A 16,434-nucleotide genomic window follows, 5' to 3' on the forward strand; every position below is an offset into this window, starting at 1 on the left:
ATTACAATAGATGTGTATTATTAAACATGAAATTATTCAAATTATAATTATGGAATTTGAAACTTTGCAATGCAATACTTTACTGTATTTTCCGAGGTCTGCTCTGGACAGCATTTCCTTCGCGCGATGGTCAACCATTCCTAGCAACACGAAGATGGCGTTTTTCAAGGATGATTCGTGCAGCCTGATGTACTACACCACCAGGACGGATACCAAAAGTTTGGCGTTCGACAAGAAAGGAGTGAGTGAAAACGTATCGGCCGTCATGCTCTACGAAGGCGCCTCGTCGGCTATAGAACACAGCACCGAATGCAGCGCCTTGTACATTTCCAGCTAAGGACGCAACAAATTATTGTTGCACGTTAGTATTTTTTTCTCAACAAGTGCTTGATGTTTTGTTTCTGAATTCTAGGGAACCAAATGCTAATCTACCATTGCCAACGATTGTCAACTATTGTTAACGATTCAAGTGATCCGACAGTTCTCAAACTACAGAGCGAAAACTCGAGCTGCCCTCTTATCTGTTGTACATACCACTGCAGTCAGTGCTGTACTCCACGGGCGTCCTGACATGGTCGTAGACCATGACGGACGACACGTTCCCGCTGATCCGAACCTTGTCGAACGCCAAACTCCTATCCTCATACCTGGTGACGAAGTAGCTCGACAAACGGCACGAGTCGTCCTGGAAGATGCCCAACATCGCACCGCTGGGAATAGTCGACCATCGCGCGAACGACACGTTGTCCAGAATGCAGGACGAGATCTTGTAGCACGTTTGCGTGCTTTGCAACGTAAAATGACGAATTTGCGACTTGGAACCCTTGTAGCTCCAGAGCGTGAGTGAGACGAAAGGAGGGTCCAATACCCGCGCGAAACAGATTTCGGGGAGAAGAGCAGCCAGCAGGAACAATACCAGCATCGGCATGGTCGTTTTGGTACTCGGGGATTTGCGAATTGCGCTCTCAGTCGTGTGAATTCGATAGTGGCTGCAGCTTTCTAGCTACGTCAAGCTCAGACAATCTGGGGGATGCCGAATCAGAGTCGAACTACCGTTTTCCAGCAGACACGGGAAGGGAACTTCACAATTGTGACGGACCTTACCATCTGCAAGTATTCTGGGATAAAAAATCAGAATACGTTCGGTAGTGTTGCAGAACTACTTATTAAAAGAAGAATGCAACATGTAGAATAAGTATTACCATTCGTACTTCACGAATGCTTCGTCAAACCAAGCCAAAGCATGGGAATTTCGACTATTTTAAAAGTCGAAACTTAAAAAGTCCATCAGTGCACCCCAGAACGCTTAAATGTGTCCAACCCGGCAGAAACTCCTTAGTATTCAATTTCGCCTCCAATATCATGGATCACAGCGGTTTTCATCGTCAACTTCGTCACCGAGATTGCCCAGGCATACAGCAACGCGGCCGAAGGCTGTGGAGTTTCGATGTCCTCAGCTCGATATCCCTGAACGCATGAATCCTGTAAGATGTCGCCTATCCACTTCCTAAAGTCGAAAGTTATGTGTTTGTATAGTAGTCAAGTAGGCCGGGCGCGCTAAAACAATGGTCGTTCCTGCACTCTCTGACGATAGTTTAAGACAATTTTGTATATCACTGACTTCACGTGAGGTTCCTAAAAGTGCCTATCCTAACGGCGTAGGTTCTCCCGTGACTATGAATGGAGGACGTATGAGGCTGACAAGCGCGACTCAAGAGGGAGCGGAGACGGCGAAGCTGAAGGAAGCGCGCAGGTGAAGGAAGTGCGCCATTGGGTTCATTCGCGGCCCTGATATGCTTCATAGCACAAGATGCCTCGCACTGGAAGCTACCAATGCAGTGCTAGTGACGATGGGAGATGCAGAGATGACCGCCAGCCACCGTTTCTGGTGTGTGTGAATGTCGAATTGGTGCTACTGGGTGATGGCATGTACATGAGAAACGAGGAAGATGCAGAGCAGAATCCCTCGGATGGCCCCCAGCTTGTCATCGTTGGATGAAGTCGGCCACAACCAGAGTCACAGTACACAACTCCCCCAGTAACGAACATGATGTTGGCAGTGGTGACAATGTTGCTGTTCGCTGGGGTTGTCCTGGACGGCTGCTTCGTAGAGGGATCGGTCTTGCTCGCACTCTGGAGCTACAAGGGTTCCAAGTCGCAAATTCGTCATTTTACGTTGCAAAGCACGCAAACGTGCTACAAGGTCTCGTCCTGCATTCTGGACAACGTGTCGTTCGCGCAATGGTCGACTCTTCCCCGCGGTGCGAGGTTGGGCATCTTCCAGGACGACTCGTGCCGTTTGTTGAGCTTCTTCGTCACCAAGGATGAGGATAGGAGTCTGGCGTTCGACAAGGTTTGGATCAGCGAGAACGTGTCGTCCGTCATGGTCTACGACCATGTCTCGACCACCGTGGAGTACAGCACTGACTGCAGTAACTTGTACAACAGATAAGAGGGCAGTTCCCTAGAAATCAGAAGCAAAACATCAGGCACTACCCCTTTTCACCTTCAAAACGGCAAATTGCTAAGTAACGTTAGTTCAAACGCAACAACATGCAAAATGCAAATTCCTGTCAAACTCTGCTGCAAATCGACCTTCCCCTTCTCCAAACTTGCTCCTCCGCCTCGGATTGGTTGAAATTCCCTTCTCGACAGCATTCTCCACGCTCGGCACTCCAGGCTCGGGGACCTGCTGCTCCATGTGGCGCTCTGTGCTGCGCGCGTCGGCCCCAGCGGCGGCGCTGCTGACCGCGGGACTCTCCCCCGTCACCTCCTCCTCCGCGCGCAGCGACCCGGTGCCGCGCGCGCCCGAGGAGCCCTCGCCGGCCTCTCCGCCGGGCGACAAGCTGCGGCTGACGCGCCGCTTCACGCGCCGCAAGCAGACGAAGCACCACAGCTACGTGGTGGTGGGCTCCGGCACGGCGGCCAACGCGGCCATCGAGGCCATCCGCCAGGAGGACGCCAGCGCCGACATCCTCGTGCTCAGCGACGAGAACGCGCTGCCGCGGCTGGACTTTGGCGCGCGCGCGGGCGGCGACGCGGACGAGCAGCAGCAGCAGGAACAGGAGCAGGAGACGCTGGCGCCCGCGCTGCTGGAGAGCTACAACGAGTGGCGGCGCCACCTGAGCGCGCGCTTCGAGGAGGACGCGGCCTCGTTGTCTTCTTCTTCTTCCTCTTCTTCTTCTTCTTCGTCGGCGCCGCCGCCGCTCACGCTGCTGCTGGACAAGCGGCCGCTCGAGTTCGACGTGGAGAAGAACCGCGTGCTGCTGGGCGACGGCACGGAGGTGCGCTACGAGCGCTGCCTGGTGGCCTCGGCCGGCCGGCCGCGCCACTTCTACGTGCTGGACAGCGACCGCGTGTCGTACGCGCTCAAGGACCGCGTCAACACGTGCACGACGCGCGCGGACTTCGCGCGGCTGGACCAGGTGGCGGCCGGCGCGGCCGCGGACGTGCAGCGCGTGCTGGTCATCGGCGCCGGCTTCCTGGGCTGCGAGGTGGCCTGCGCGCTGGCCACGGACGTGCGCAGCGACCGCCTGCAGACCAAGCTCGTCTTCGTGGAGCACGCGCCCGCCGCGCGCTCGCTGCCGCCCTACCTGGCCGACGAGCTGGCGCGCCGCCTCAGCCGCGCGGGCGTCGAGGTCGTGCCCGGCCGCCTCGTCACGAGTCTGCGCCCCAGCGTGGACGACGATGACAACGAGAGCGACAGCGGCGTCACCGTCGGCGTGCTGGGCAAGGACAAGCCCGAGGCCGCGCTGGACGCCGACTACGTGGTGCTGGCCTCGACCCACACGGACCCGGCCCCCACGCTGCGCATGGGCCGCGCCACGCGCGCGGGCGGCGGCCTCGAGCGCGACGAGAAGAACGGCGGCCTCGTGGTCAACGCCCAGCTCGAGGCCGTGTCCGGCCTCTTTGTCGCGGGCAACGCGGCCAGCTACTACGACCCGTACCTGGGCAGACGGCGGGTCGACCGGTACGACCACGCAGTCAACAGCGGCCTCACGGCGGGGCGCAACATGGCCAGATCGCTGCGTGGCGCCGGCAAGATGAAGACGTACCGCCACCAGCCCTTGTTCCGCAGCCACCTCCCAGGCATCGGGATGCTGATCGAGGGAATCGGCGAGGTGGACTCTTCCCTGCGCACGGTGGGCGTCTGGGTGCAGCCGCCCAACATCAGTGCTGGTGGCCCGAATAGCGGTCGAGGCATGCCCTACGAGCGCGGTGTCGTGTACTACCTCAAGGGCAACAAGATCATGGGGATCCTGCTGTGGAACGCCTCGGACGTGCTCGAGAGCGCGCGCCAGCTCATGCTTTCGCGGCCGGAGATTCGCGACAACGTCGTGGAGGAGCTCAAGCACACCATTTCCCTGGCGCCCAACGACTGGTTGCACGTCGTGTCCACTTAACGCCCAAGGTTTGCTATTGCGCAGCGTGGATTTTGACGGGGTCTTTTCTTCAGTGATGCTGTACTCACAGAACTCGCATGCAATCAATGAAAGCTGACGAGGTTCTAATTAATGAGTATCCCCTGTGCTCGCGTCTTGGTGCTGGCATTGCATCTCTCTCTCTTGGTGTACTGACCGTTTCCGAAGGTTTTGTTTAGCGGGGCTGCCACGACGCTTTGGTTCGAGTCCGAATCCTGGAAGCATGGTGAAGAAGTCGTCGCGAGTGTACGTGGGCGACGCGGCCGGTGACGCTGCGAGTGTGGCTCCGGAGTTTACGGCTGCAGAGAAGAAGGCGAGGCGCAAGCTGGTCGCGAGGCTGTCGCATGACATCTCGACAGAGCAGTTGTTCTCGGACGAGCTCATCGACGGAAAGGTGGCCGATGGTGAGGATGATGAGTCCGGCCCCGGTAGCGACACCGACGACCAAGCTTCTCGTGAAGATGGCCATCCCAGTGCATCCAAGGAGAGACGCATGTATCGTATCGAATCGCACTCGGCTCTCAGCTCACTGGAGGCAAAGTATCTCGAGAAGGCTCCATCCTCAGAAGGGAGCCCCGCGTCGTCGATGGAGCCGCGCCCAACGGCTCGCACGCACAAGCTAGCCCCGCTCCCTGGAAGCCCGACTACTCGAAACGCAGAAGCCGTCTCCCCGGACTCAGCATTTCGGCCGACTGAGTTGGTCACCACGCCGGAAAAGGAAGAAACGAGTGCTCAACAAATGCAACAAGCTTGCTCGCAGTGTAGCAAGAGTCGTGAAATGCCACCGATGCACTGTGCAGCATACGCGGGGCATGTTACCTGTTTAGAACTTCTGCTTCAAAAGGCTGACGTCGAGGCTGAGGCTATGACAGATCAAGGCAAGAAGAAGAAGTCAACGTGGCTCGACAAAAAGCAGCGAACGCCGCTGTTCTACGCATGTGCAGCGGATCGACTTGAGTGCTGTGCGTTGTTGGCACGTGTGCGCCGAGTGTGGCTTAACACGGCAGATCGGCAGATGGATACCCCGGTGCACGTGTGCTGCTTCTTCGGCTGGCACAAGTGCTTACAGCTACTGTTAGACGCTGGTGCCGATCCCCACGGACGCAACGCTAAAGGTTTTAAGCCGTCTCATTTGGCAGCTACACCTGAGTGCCTGGAGGCATTACTAGCCTTTGGTGACGACCTTCTTCAAGGAGACAAGCTTGGTCGCTCTCCTCTATTCGTCGCGTGTGCTCGAAATCGCGTCGCGTGCGTGGAGTTCTTATGCGCTTGGAACAACCAGTCTCGCTCCTGGATGCTGGAACTAGAGGACCAGCGAGGTGACCGAGCTATCCACGCAGCTGCATGCAATGGTAGCACTGCTTCGCTAGCGGTTCTGCTGCGCTACGGGGCTGATCCACTGACGAACAATGCGAAAGGCATGAGCCCTAAGGACTTAGCGGCTGCAAACAAGCATCCGGGATGCGAAGAGCTGCTAGCACAAGCGGAAAGGGAACTTGCAGCAAGTGCAGGGACATCGTGGCTCGCTCCGGCCAATGCAGCGAATAGCGGAGACAACTACTATAGTGACGCAGCAACTGAGGGCACGACCACCGACTGGGTCCAATGTTGGGACAACGATAGCGGGCAAGCGTTCTACTACAACAACCTTACGGGGAAGTGTCAGTGGGAAGTCCCGCCCGGGTTCGATGCCTCGCTGCAGCCTCAGCAAGCCCAAAGCTCTGCGAACAACACCCAGCAATACGACACATACTCGGAAAACACCGGCGAGGTGGACGATGGCAATGAGGAGTACGTCTGGGTCAAGAAGAAGAAGCAAACTGTCTGCGTTGTAACCAGCAAAGAGACCGAGTGGACAGCAGTTCAAGACCCAGTTTCGCGCGCAATCTACTACAAAAACACACGAACGGGTCAGTCTCAGTGGGAAGAACCCGATGCAGTGCGTGAGCTCGCAAACGCTGCTGGCGCGCGGACATCGCAAGAGGCGTCACGGGTGTGGGAAGGCCTGGATAAGTCTCGGTCTGCTCTTGCGGCTGCGATTGCTCGCGAAAAACGGAGGCAGCTCGAGGCGCACGAGCAGACGCTCCTGCAGGCAAGACTCCATGTGCGTCAACGTCGCGAAGATATAGCGAAGCGTGAAGAGCAAGCCCGACTAGCGCAGTTGCTTCCGCGGTCGTCATTCGTGCGGCGCAAGAAGCAGTCGATGATGATGAAGGTGACAACACACAACCGCCAAGCTACGACCACAACAGCCGAAGTGCTCAACGGGAAGGGCAAGAGGCAATCGAGTCTAAGTGAGGCTTTGAACGAGAATGAAGACGACAATGAAGGTTCTGGTAACCCCACTAATGATGTGCAAAATGATGAAGATGGAGGCGCTGAGGCACGGCTGGAAGAAATCTGCGCGAACGAACCTGCTCTCGACATGTTCCTGAGCACATACTTGAAGCTACGCGGCGTCCGCGATCTACAGGTCCTCACCACAGAGAAGCGCCTGAGCAATTGCCTGTTTCACTACTACGTGGCTCTTGTGGACCCGGTGCACCAACGAGGCATGAGCAAAAGTCAATTTCGTGTCGTGCTGCGCGATATGAACGTGATTCCGGGTGGTGCTTCAGCGCCGACAGCGTCGGTATCTTCTTTAGTGGCTTCGCAAAGTGGAGGCACGAACTTACCCCCGCTCAAACTCCACGTGACGGACCTCATCTTTTCTCAAGCCGAACGAACCATGGCGCAAGAAGGTTCGCCAACCAACGCTTCAAGGATGGCACATCGCCAGGCAGCACCATTAGCTGCTGGAGCGGATGCACACTTGAGTCTGAGTGGATTCACAGCAGCGATGCTCATTGTCCGAGAACGCGTAGTCGCGCAAGCGGAACAGGCAATGCAACAAGCGGGCGGAGAAGACCCCGAGATCGACGATGACGAGGAATGGTTCATGCTTCGGTACCTGGTGCCCCTATCGTTGCGGCTTGGAGCGAGACTTCTTAAGCAGATCCGTCGCTGCAAGGAGCTCGACCTTCAACTGACGGGATCACAAGAGCCAACCGCTACTGCCGCGCGACAACTTCTAGCTGCTAACCGAGAGGGAATCCAGCTACTGCATCGTCACTACTCACGCCGCGAACTTCATGCAGATTCGGATGGTGGAACTCCGATTCTTTCCACTCCGAAGGCTGTAGCTCCACGCCGACTGGCCATGCTCACGTTTCGTGGGCTGGCGATGTTTGCAAGCGACTTTAACTTATTATCCCCTGGCGCTGGCCTACCCGCCTTGCACTTCTTGTTGGAAGCGGTCAATTGGATATCCGGCAGTGCCCACACCGAGGTGATCTCCTTTGAGAAGTTCCAACTGCTACTAGTGATGCTAGCTGTGCTTCCGATGTCACCTCCAAATGCCAGCCCCTGGGCGTCTTGGATTGGAGAGAGTGACAGCACTGGAGCAACCCAAACGCTTGTGGAGCCACTAATGGCATTTTTCAAGCGACTAGCAGGAAGCGCGGCACTCGTTCGAGCCACAGCCGAATCCAATATCGTCAGTGATGAGAGCGCTACTGACTCCGGCCCAGGCCTAGCAATAAGCAACCCGCAGACGCTCTTTGTTCTTGCGGTGCCGTCTGACAACACTGGTCTACCAAACAACCAAGAGTAAGCAAAGAATTATATATGGACGTCGGCCTCCTCGCTCCCTACTCGCGTTGATTAACTCGGCATGTAGCTATCTCGAATTGGGCCTTGCTCCGCCAACTCACTGCGCAAGCTTCTCCAACTCGTACACTACGAGCGCAAGCGAAACTCTTTCGTTCGGGTTGCGCTCGCACATGCGCTGAACAAGACGCCACGCTTCCTCGTTCATGTTTTCTGGTCGTTGCAGCTCGTTTCTCTCCTTGACCTTGTGGATGTCGCTCAACTTCATGCCTTCAAAGGGGCTTTTCTTCCCAATCGCTTCCATGATGGTCAGCCCAAACGTGTACACGTCGGCCTCGAATCCAGGACTGTGGATGCCATCAGCCTTGCCATCCGCACCGATTCCAATGCATTCCGGTGCCGCGAACTCCTCCCGCTTCCTGGGCGAAGCGCTGTTGCTCTGGTTGTTGTCTCGAACATACGAAGCTCCAAACTCGAACAACTTGACGTGCCCGTGATCGTTGATCAGTATTTTCGAGCAGCTAAGGTTTCCATGGACGATCTTCCTACTGTGCAAGTACAGCAGTCCCAAGGATGCCTGGAGCAGAATTCCCCACACTTCTTTAGGCGTCATTTGGTCCCAGCAGCAATCCAGACTCCTCTTGCTCGCGTACTCGTAGACGAAAAAGGGAGCGCCACAATCTGTGCCAGCTCCGTAGAGCTGGGCCACATTTGGGTGACGCAGCGTACTCCACACGATAAACTGCTTGTCGAATACCGGGTTCGTGTCGACTGCAATAACCATCTTCTTGACTGCGACTTGGGCCCCCTGCCACTTTCGAACTACGATCTCCGCAAACTCCGACTTGGCAATAGCTTCGGTATGGGAGGACAGTTCGTTGGCGGCGATCAACCAGGACGGGGGCTTCTCCAGCTTTTTCCCAGAGAGGAAGTGCTCTTCTGCCACCTCGAGGATTTGTTGGTGGCGCTTGTGACGCATCGACACGGGCGACTCCGGCAGATCTCGCTTCACAGACAGCATCATCTCTTCGATCTTGCTTGGCGGCCACTTTTTGTCATCATCGAGGGCTTTCCAGATCTTTTCGCGCAGTCCGTGAGTCGACGACAACGCGTTCGACATGTCTTGCACGTACTTGTTGCGCCATTCGAGCAGGTTTGCTGCCTCCTTGACTCCCATCCGGCACAACTCGTCAAGTCGCTCGTTGTAGAGCTTGACCTTTTCTGGGAACGTGTTGGGCCTCAGCCAGCGGGAGACGAAGTCTTGGTCAGCGTACTCGGTGACAGCAGCGGAGAACTCGTTCACTAGTTTGCTTATGCTCGACAAGAGGCCGTTGGCTTCGATGGTGGCAGGATCGATGGTACTCAGCATATCCAGGAACCTCTTCAGACGCTCGTGCAAACTCTTGCATAGCTCGTTGCTGTCGTCCAGCTCTTCGTACTTGCTGTACAGGTCGCCCAAGAAACTGAGGATCGAACCGAGAGTGGGGAGCTCCATCGTGATGCGAGTCAAATCGAGAATGGCAAGCCGAGTCGAGTACTGCTCTGTATTTTAATGAAAACACCGGAGCACCTACGTTCCGGAGCTCCACCGCTTCTAGGCCTTCGTGTGATCTCATGCGGTTGCATTGCATTGGGGCCAAGCCGTTGCAGTCGCAAGTTCAATGCAACAGCTTTGGCAGACGGGCTGGAAAGCCGTTTTGAGATTGAGCATCGTCAAGACGATAAGTTTGGGGTGAAGCTTCATGATTAGATTGTCGTGCAACGCGATTGTGAAGTTCACGAGATCGTGGAGACTGCCGTTTGTTTCAGACCGACCTATTCAACCGAGAGATGGCTGCAGTTCAAGTCTGAACACCAAGACAGGATGTGGAGCGCGGACGTGCGGGGCATCCACGTCAAGGGTAGTAGTTCTCGGGCCAAGAAGCAGCAAGCCGCCGGAGACCGACCAGATACTGCGAAGACAAAGAACGAGGTTTGCATTACACCTCCTCCTCCAGTGAAAGTAACTCCACAGAGCCAACCACCCTGGTATATCCCGCGCAGCTCGGTTTGCAGGATCGAGGCCCCGTTCGCATCGGGAGGCTTTGGACTAGTGTATCACGCGCAGTGGTCGAACTGCGCTGTAGTTGAAAAGGAGGTCTGTATCAAGTTGGATAACGAAATCGAAATGGAGCGCTTCAAGCAGGAAGTAGAGATCTGGAGAAACCTTCGACATGATAACGTCGTTCCCTTTTATGGTGCTAACCATACCGAGCGGCCGTGCTTCATCGTGTCCAGCTACGCAGCAAACGGCGAACTACTGGGGTATCTCAAGAAAAAGCGCGAACAGAACCCGAACGAGAAAATTGTCTGGCAGAAGCTGTTCGAGGTGGGGGCAGGGCTAAATTATCTGCACGAACAGGGTGTTATCCACGGTGACCTCAAGTGCAACAACATTGTCGTCGACCAAGACGGCACAGCGATGCTGACGGATTTTGGCTTGAGTTTTCTCGAGTCGGGACCATATCCGATGCAGGATAAAAAATCGACGCTAGGTGCGATGCAGTGGCGAGCTCCAGAATATGCTACGATGACAGTGACCAAGCCCTCCTTTGCATCGGATGTGTACTCACTGGGTATGTGCATCATTGAAGCGGTGACAGGCCACATGCCTTGGGGCGCCGGGATGACGAGCGACGAGATCAAAGAAAAACTTCGCAAGGGTGACCAAGTTGTGGAGAAACCAGACGAGATGACAGTTGATCAGTGGAAGCTGGTCCATAAGATGATTGCTACTCGTCGTGAAGACCGTCCAAAAATGGGAGAGGTGTTGTTAACACTGAAGAAGTTCGAGCAGCAAGAGCGTTGCCCCTGCTCCAGTAAAGACTGAAGATTTGCGGCCAGAAGGGCTTCCCATTTACTCCAAACTAGGTACTTCTGCTAACGCTCACAACGGCTTCATACACTTTTCACCTTACATTCTCCAATATTTGTTCATTTATTCAAGTGGTGTAGAAGTACCTAGCTATGAGTTGCCATCTCAATGTAAAGTGCAGCAGAAGCTTTCAAAGTATTTTTTCTCCGTGGTTGTTAAGCCTTGTCTTGCATCGAACGAGCTGGTCCTTTTCGATTTCTAGCTGGTCTTCTGTTAAATGGTCCCAGCCCTTCGAAATGATGTAGAATCGGCGTCGCAATGAGGCCACATCTCGCGCGTCTAAGTTTTTACGGTGACAACAGAATTCACGGACTACTTGTTGAAGTTTGGGGATGTGGCCGATGTCGGCCGTCGGAGTGTGAGAGTTTCACGTGTGGAACCGACCCTGCTAAGTCTGCGTAGTGCTCGGGAAGATGCGGGTAGTGTGCATTATGGCAGCCGGGGCTATAGAAATTGCACGAGGCCTCGCTGGGTTGCAATCTGCTTCCAGTCGATGCGTTTGACACTACGCTCTCTGAGGCGTGCTGCTCCCTACATACGAAGGTGACATCCAGACTCTTCTTCGAATGAAGCTGCGAGGGCTCGACAAGGCATATCCGGCGTGTACAGCCATGCGGCGAGAGTTTAGCCGATTCCGTTTCCGGAAGGTGAGGGCAAGAGACAGCTGCGTTCACCAGTAGCTTCGGGAAAGCCCTTACCGAATTTGCACTTTTCATTCTAGCGTTGTTGGATCATTTCTCACAAGTTGTTCGTCCTGAATTCATTTCCCTCAGGGTCTGGTAGGCGAAGATGTGTACGTTGGCGAGCAACCGCTGTGGCTCAAGTGTAGTGTCTTCTCCGTCGTCGTCTTGGTGTAGCGGTAGGTGGATTCAGCCTTCAGTTGCAGCGCCGATATCCTCTTCCATAGCGGTGATGAACTGCTTTCGGTTGCTACTTTTGGGGAGAATTGAGCTGAAGCATTGCCACCACTGTCGGGATCCTCGAGGTCTGCGAGCGTCATCGGAGCTTGTTTCGGCGTCAGTGGATAGGTCGGTTCATCTTCACTACCTGTCAGATCGTCCAAATGATCGCCACTGGGTCCCTTGGAGTTCTCTAGCAAATTGTCCAGAGCCTGCAGCGATTGGCGCGTCACTGTTTCACCATCATCGTCGCTCTCGTCAACTTTTGTCCGTGCCGGGCCAGCAGAAGCAGCGAAGTTCGGCCTCGGTTCTCGAGGTAGTGGATTGTTCGTCACCGGTGGACCAGCTGAAGCGGAGAAGTCCACTCTACGACGACGAGGCTTCACGGCATTGAACGCGCGATTGCGCTGCGTGGCACCTCGAGGCGACGTAAGCGCTCCGTACTGTCCAGCTCGGATTTCCTGCCGAGCGATCGCCATCGCGTCCTCCTCAGTGGTGTGCGTAATGCAGGGCGTGCAGAGCTCCACCGTGACTAGGTGGGTCTCCTTGCTGCCGAAAGCACCTGGGAACAGCAGCTTCTGACAAACGCAGCAGCGCGAGCACATGCGGACGCCGCACATCTCGCAGCGCGTCGGCGAACTGAAGGCTCGATCCAGTCTCTTCCTACACAGCGGGCATTGCTCCGGTGGCACCTGTGCCCCAGCGGCGGGCTGTTTGTGCTTGTGCTGCAGCCTCCAGGCCAACTTCCGGCGCTGCGCGCACACGCCTGCCTTCCAGAAGTAGGTGAGGCCGTTGGCCGTCGACAGCAGCGCAAGGCTGTCCAGCACTCGGCCTTGAGCAGCAACGCGCCCGGTCATGAAGACGTCCACCTGAGTTGGGTCTCCTTGCCGCTGCTGCAGCAGCACACAGGAGGACACTCGGGCCCGTACGAGCCCCAGCTCGCGTCGCAGTTCCGGGTACTGCGGCAAGTTGACCGAGTGGATGAGGAAGTGGCCAAGCTTGGAGCCGTCCGGCCGGCTCTTGATGCCCACGTGCTCGACGTACACCAAGTCGCGCGGCAGCACGAGCGCGCCCATGGCGGGCGGGTGGGCCTTGACGAGCCACTTCAAGCCCAGGAACCGGAACGGGTGCGCGATGGTGGGTCCTCGCAGCTCACGTAACACCTGAGCGTCCACCACTTCGTCCTCCGAGATGACCGCCTTGGCCATCACGTGGGCAGCTGTTGGCGTGTGGATACCGTACATAATGTCCTCCAGCGTCCCTTCGAGGGTGCCAACCGCCAGCAGTTGCGGCAGCGGCCAGTCGTCGTCGCTCTGAGGACCCAACAGTCCGTTGACAGAGGACGCTTCTGCTCCTGCGGCCACCTGGCTGCGGCTGTGGCACTGGCGGTGGAAGGCGGCGCTCGAGCGCTCGCGGAAGACGGTGATGCGCTCCCTGGTCTTGAGCGGCTTCCAGCGGCGCTTGTCCACGGTGGAATTGTCCCGCGTCAAGTGCTGGTCCAGCTGGAGCTCGGCCAATGCCAGTTGCTGCTCCGCGAGCGCCTCCAGCGCGTCCTGCTGCTCTGTGGGCATAGGCACGCTCGGAAACGCCTCGCGGGACAGCGGGAACTTCTTCATGGTCCGCCCACCACTTTGACGTGGCTGCGCAGCAGGCGGCGGATTCGCGAGTGAGCGAGCGAGTGGCGTCAACAACAACAGGCCGGGGGTGATGCGCGACTAAGCAGCGACTTACGCGGTCACACTGGCGCTTACTATGGCTCGAACAGCCGGAGACGCGGCACCAGGAGTTGAAGTTATCACTCGTCATGCTGGACGGATGCAATGCTGGCAAGGCCTGATGCCTCGCCTGCTGCTTTATAGCGACCAAGCTGGCCGGCATGCTAGCTCAACCGCTGCATGTAGCGATGCGGTCGTTGTTGGGGTAGGCTCCGCCCTCGTGCATTGGCCCATGCATTTGGTGCTTGGGCCCCCATGTCTCGCGCGGTCTGCGGCGGCTGGCTGTGTGCAACGTCGAGAGAGAACGGCGTTCGCCTTTCGCGAGTGGAACGGCGTCGAAAGACTGCGGTGGCTGTCGCTGTGCTTGCTAAGGCGCTGGATTCGCGCGTGCGGTGGTCATTCGAGCACGGTGTCGGCGGCCAGGATGGCGTTCAGGTCCTGAATCAGGAGGCAGGTCTGCACGAACGCAACCCACGCTTCGAGCGAGCAGGATGGGAGAGCGGACCGTGGCCGGCCCTGACGTAGCTGAGACGCTGCCAACGCAGGCCGAGCGCATTGGGCCCTCGAGCCAATGCTCCTGGCCGTTGAGGCTCACCGTGAGCCGAGCCCGAGCTCCAATCGTGCGGTGGATTCTCACAGTATCTGTCCACATGGCGGCGGGGAACGCGTCGGCGCCGGCTCTAGCGGATACCTACATCTTGGTGTCTGTCGGCTTGACGTGCAACGAGCGACAAGAAGTCTTCGAGTTGTCGGGGGTGGTCATCTAACTTAGTGTTATAGTGTAGTTATCCTATTGCTGCGGGTGCTCCTGCCTTCGAGGGTGCCTTGCTACTAGTCCAGGTCCAGATCCAGGTCGGCCAGGGCGCCGCACACGGACTGCGACTGCAGCTGCATAGACTGCGTGTTGCGCCACGTGAGCTGGTACACGCTCTCGGCGTTTTGCCGCAGCTCCTCCATGCGCCGCATGAGCTCGCGCTGCCGCCGGAGGTGGCTGTTTATCGGCGGCGCGTTGGGCTTGGGCGGCATCGAGCTCGCAAGCGGGTCCATGGGCTCGCCCTCGGGCAGGTCCGAGAACGCGCTGGGCGGCTGGGTCTTCCTTCGACCCGCCTCGCTCTCGTAGAAGTCCTCGTCCAAGTAGTCGCTGCAGGAGCTCACCACACTCAGGCCGGCTGTGAGGTCCAGGTCCGCCAGCTTCTCGCCCGACAACACCTTGTCGTTCAACACGGCCGGGTGGGTCAGCGAACGGCGCCGCACTCGGCTGACGTCGTTGCTCAAACTGCGTCGTTGGTCGTCCTCTTCGTCCTCCTCGACAGACGTCTCGAGGCGCGAGTAGTTGGACGACGACAGCACCGTGTGGTTGCTGGAGCGGGTCGAGCTGGCCAGGAACTGACGGGGTTGGCTCGAAGCAAAGGAGTTCAGGCCGCCTAGGGTGCTCTTCTTAGCGGAGGTCTGCGCGTTCACCTCCGCGCGAGCTACCTCAGCGGCGCTGAACGCAGTAGCCTTCGTGACGCACGTCGTGCAGAAGATGGTGTTCTGCTGCTTGAGCTCCTTCGGACGGGCGACTCGGTAGCTGAGCCGCCTGGTCACACGGCAGCGAGAGCAAACTGCTTTGGCGCACAGCTCACAATGAGCGACGCTGCGGAACAGGTGCAGCGTGGTGGAGCACACGCCGCAGGGCTTCGAGGACCCGTTGGTTTTCATCGACCGGAAAGAGCCAATGCCTCGATCGCTGTGCCCACTGCTCCGAGCACTGGCGTGGCTGACCCCCGCGCCCTTAAGCTGCTCTAGCTCCAGCAAGTACTCGAGCTTCTTGCTGTGCGAGCACTCGACAGCTTGACCAAGTTTGAGAAGCGCGCCAGCCGTAGAAGCAATTGCTATGGCGGCAGGCATGTGGCCGCTTGCGTCGACGAGGCCTTTCATGAACACGTCGACAGTGTTGTTCTGAACCTGACGGAATAAATGGCAAGACACAACGCGAGCGCGTAGCACCTGGTACTTCTCCGACAGCTCACCGAGGCCAGGAAGGTCGACGGAGTGCATGATGTGGTAACCTACACGCTCCCCATTCGGGCGGTCGAGGACTCCTGACGCCTCCACAAACACGAAATCGCGCTTTGACGTGATCTTGGTCAGCTCTAGTACGTGCCATTTGACACCGCAGGACTGGAACGGCTTCTCGGGTGTCGGCGTCTTGATGCAGTGAAGCAGTTCGGCGTCCAGCAGCTCTTCGTTTGTGTACGAGGCCCGAATGAAGGAAGATGTCGCGTCCGTAGCTAGCAATCCCAGCATCACGTCGTCTAGTGTTCCGACTAATGTACCGACCGTCACTAGCTTCGGCATGCGCCAGACTGCGTCGCCGTCGCTGGAAGACACATGGGAAGTAGACGAAGACGTCCACGATGATACACTTGCGAGGTTTGGAGTAAGGCGCGCTCTCGGAGTCGCTAGCGCGGGCGTCACGCCTGATCGTTGGCGGTAGCAGACAAGGTTCTCCACTTTCTTGACAACCTTGTAGTGTGACCGGGGCAGCAGTCGTCGCTGCTTTTGCTGGTGGGTGTCGTACTCTGCTAGCGTCTCTGCTAGTATTTGCTGAACAATTAGATCGATTTGTTCTGCCTGTGCTTCGGAGAGGGAAGGGTAGTCGCCGAACGGTGCGCGGGACAACGGGAACTTCATCCTGCTAGTAGGTGTGGAATCGGCACTTGCGCGCTAGCGTGAAGGTTGTGTAGTGAGCTTACGTCCGACCTGCACCGCTGGCTGCAGCCTTTGGACATTCGGTGCGACACATGCGCTCACCCAAGCAAGCTGTTGCGTCCAGGTCTGGCGAGTTCGAGTTC

At 57.2% G+C, this 16,434-nt stretch overlaps 6 protein-coding genes across 7 annotated transcripts; 2 read left to right on the forward strand and 4 right to left on the reverse strand.

Moving 5' to 3' along the window:
- Window positions 1–2,492: 2,492 nt before the first annotated feature.
- IUM83_12992 (uncharacterized protein) lies at window positions 2,493–2,878 on the reverse strand (the record flags this gene model as incomplete). Its single annotated transcript, XM_067937641.1, has 2 exons — window positions 2,493–2,506; window positions 2,596–2,878. The coding sequence occupies 2 exons, from the start codon at window positions 2,876–2,878 to the stop codon at window positions 2,493–2,495; spliced, it is 297 nt and encodes a 98-aa protein (XP_067795855.1).
- On the forward strand, window positions 2,700–4,403 carry IUM83_12993 (putative apoptosis-inducing factor 1; the record flags this gene model as incomplete). Its single annotated transcript, XM_067937642.1, has 1 exon — window positions 2,700–4,403. The coding sequence occupies one exon, from the start codon at window positions 2,700–2,702 to the stop codon at window positions 4,401–4,403; it is 1,704 nt and encodes a 567-aa protein (XP_067795857.1).
- A 241-nt stretch (window positions 4,404–4,644) lies between these two features.
- IUM83_12994 (Serine/threonine-protein phosphatase 6 regulatory ankyrin repeat subunit A) lies at window positions 4,645–8,073 on the forward strand (the record flags this gene model as incomplete). Its single annotated transcript, XM_067937643.1, has 1 exon — window positions 4,645–8,073. The coding sequence occupies one exon, from the start codon at window positions 4,645–4,647 to the stop codon at window positions 8,071–8,073; it is 3,429 nt and encodes a 1,142-aa protein (XP_067795854.1).
- Window positions 8,074–8,169: 96 nt separating this feature from the next.
- On the reverse strand, window positions 8,170–9,564 carry IUM83_12995 (Serine/threonine protein Kinase; the record flags this gene model as incomplete). Of its 2 annotated transcripts, none has more annotated exons than XM_067937645.1 (1): window positions 8,170–9,564. In XM_067937645.1, one exon carries the CDS (start codon window positions 9,562–9,564, stop codon window positions 8,170–8,172), a length of 1,395 nt encoding a protein of 464 aa, XP_067795695.1. The 2 variants fall into 2 exon arrangements, with proteins under 2 accessions (XP_067795695.1, XP_067795694.1); XM_067937644.1 differs by having other exon boundaries at window positions 8,170–9,246.
- Window positions 9,565–11,752: 2,188 nt separating this feature from the next.
- IUM83_12996 (Zinc finger, RING/FYVE/PHD-type) lies at window positions 11,753–13,498 on the reverse strand (the record flags this gene model as incomplete). The annotated part of the gene is made up of 1 exon (XM_067937646.1): window positions 11,753–13,498. The coding sequence occupies one exon, from the start codon at window positions 13,496–13,498 to the stop codon at window positions 11,753–11,755; it is 1,746 nt and encodes a 581-aa protein (XP_067795849.1).
- A 930-nt stretch (window positions 13,499–14,428) lies between these two features.
- Window positions 14,429–15,937, reverse strand: IUM83_12997 (Zinc finger, RING/FYVE/PHD-type; the record flags this gene model as incomplete). Its single annotated transcript, XM_067937647.1, has 1 exon — window positions 14,429–15,937. One exon carries the CDS (start codon window positions 15,935–15,937, stop codon window positions 14,429–14,431), a length of 1,509 nt encoding a protein of 502 aa, XP_067795806.1.
- Window positions 15,938–16,434: the final 497 nt, after the last annotated feature.

The sequence above is a fragment of the Phytophthora cinnamomi genome (assembly GCF_018691715.1).
Source record: "Phytophthora cinnamomi strain GKB4 chromosome Unknown Contig19, whole genome shotgun sequence".
Classification (NCBI taxonomy): domain Eukaryota; phylum Oomycota; class Peronosporomycetes; order Peronosporales; family Peronosporaceae; genus Phytophthora; species Phytophthora cinnamomi.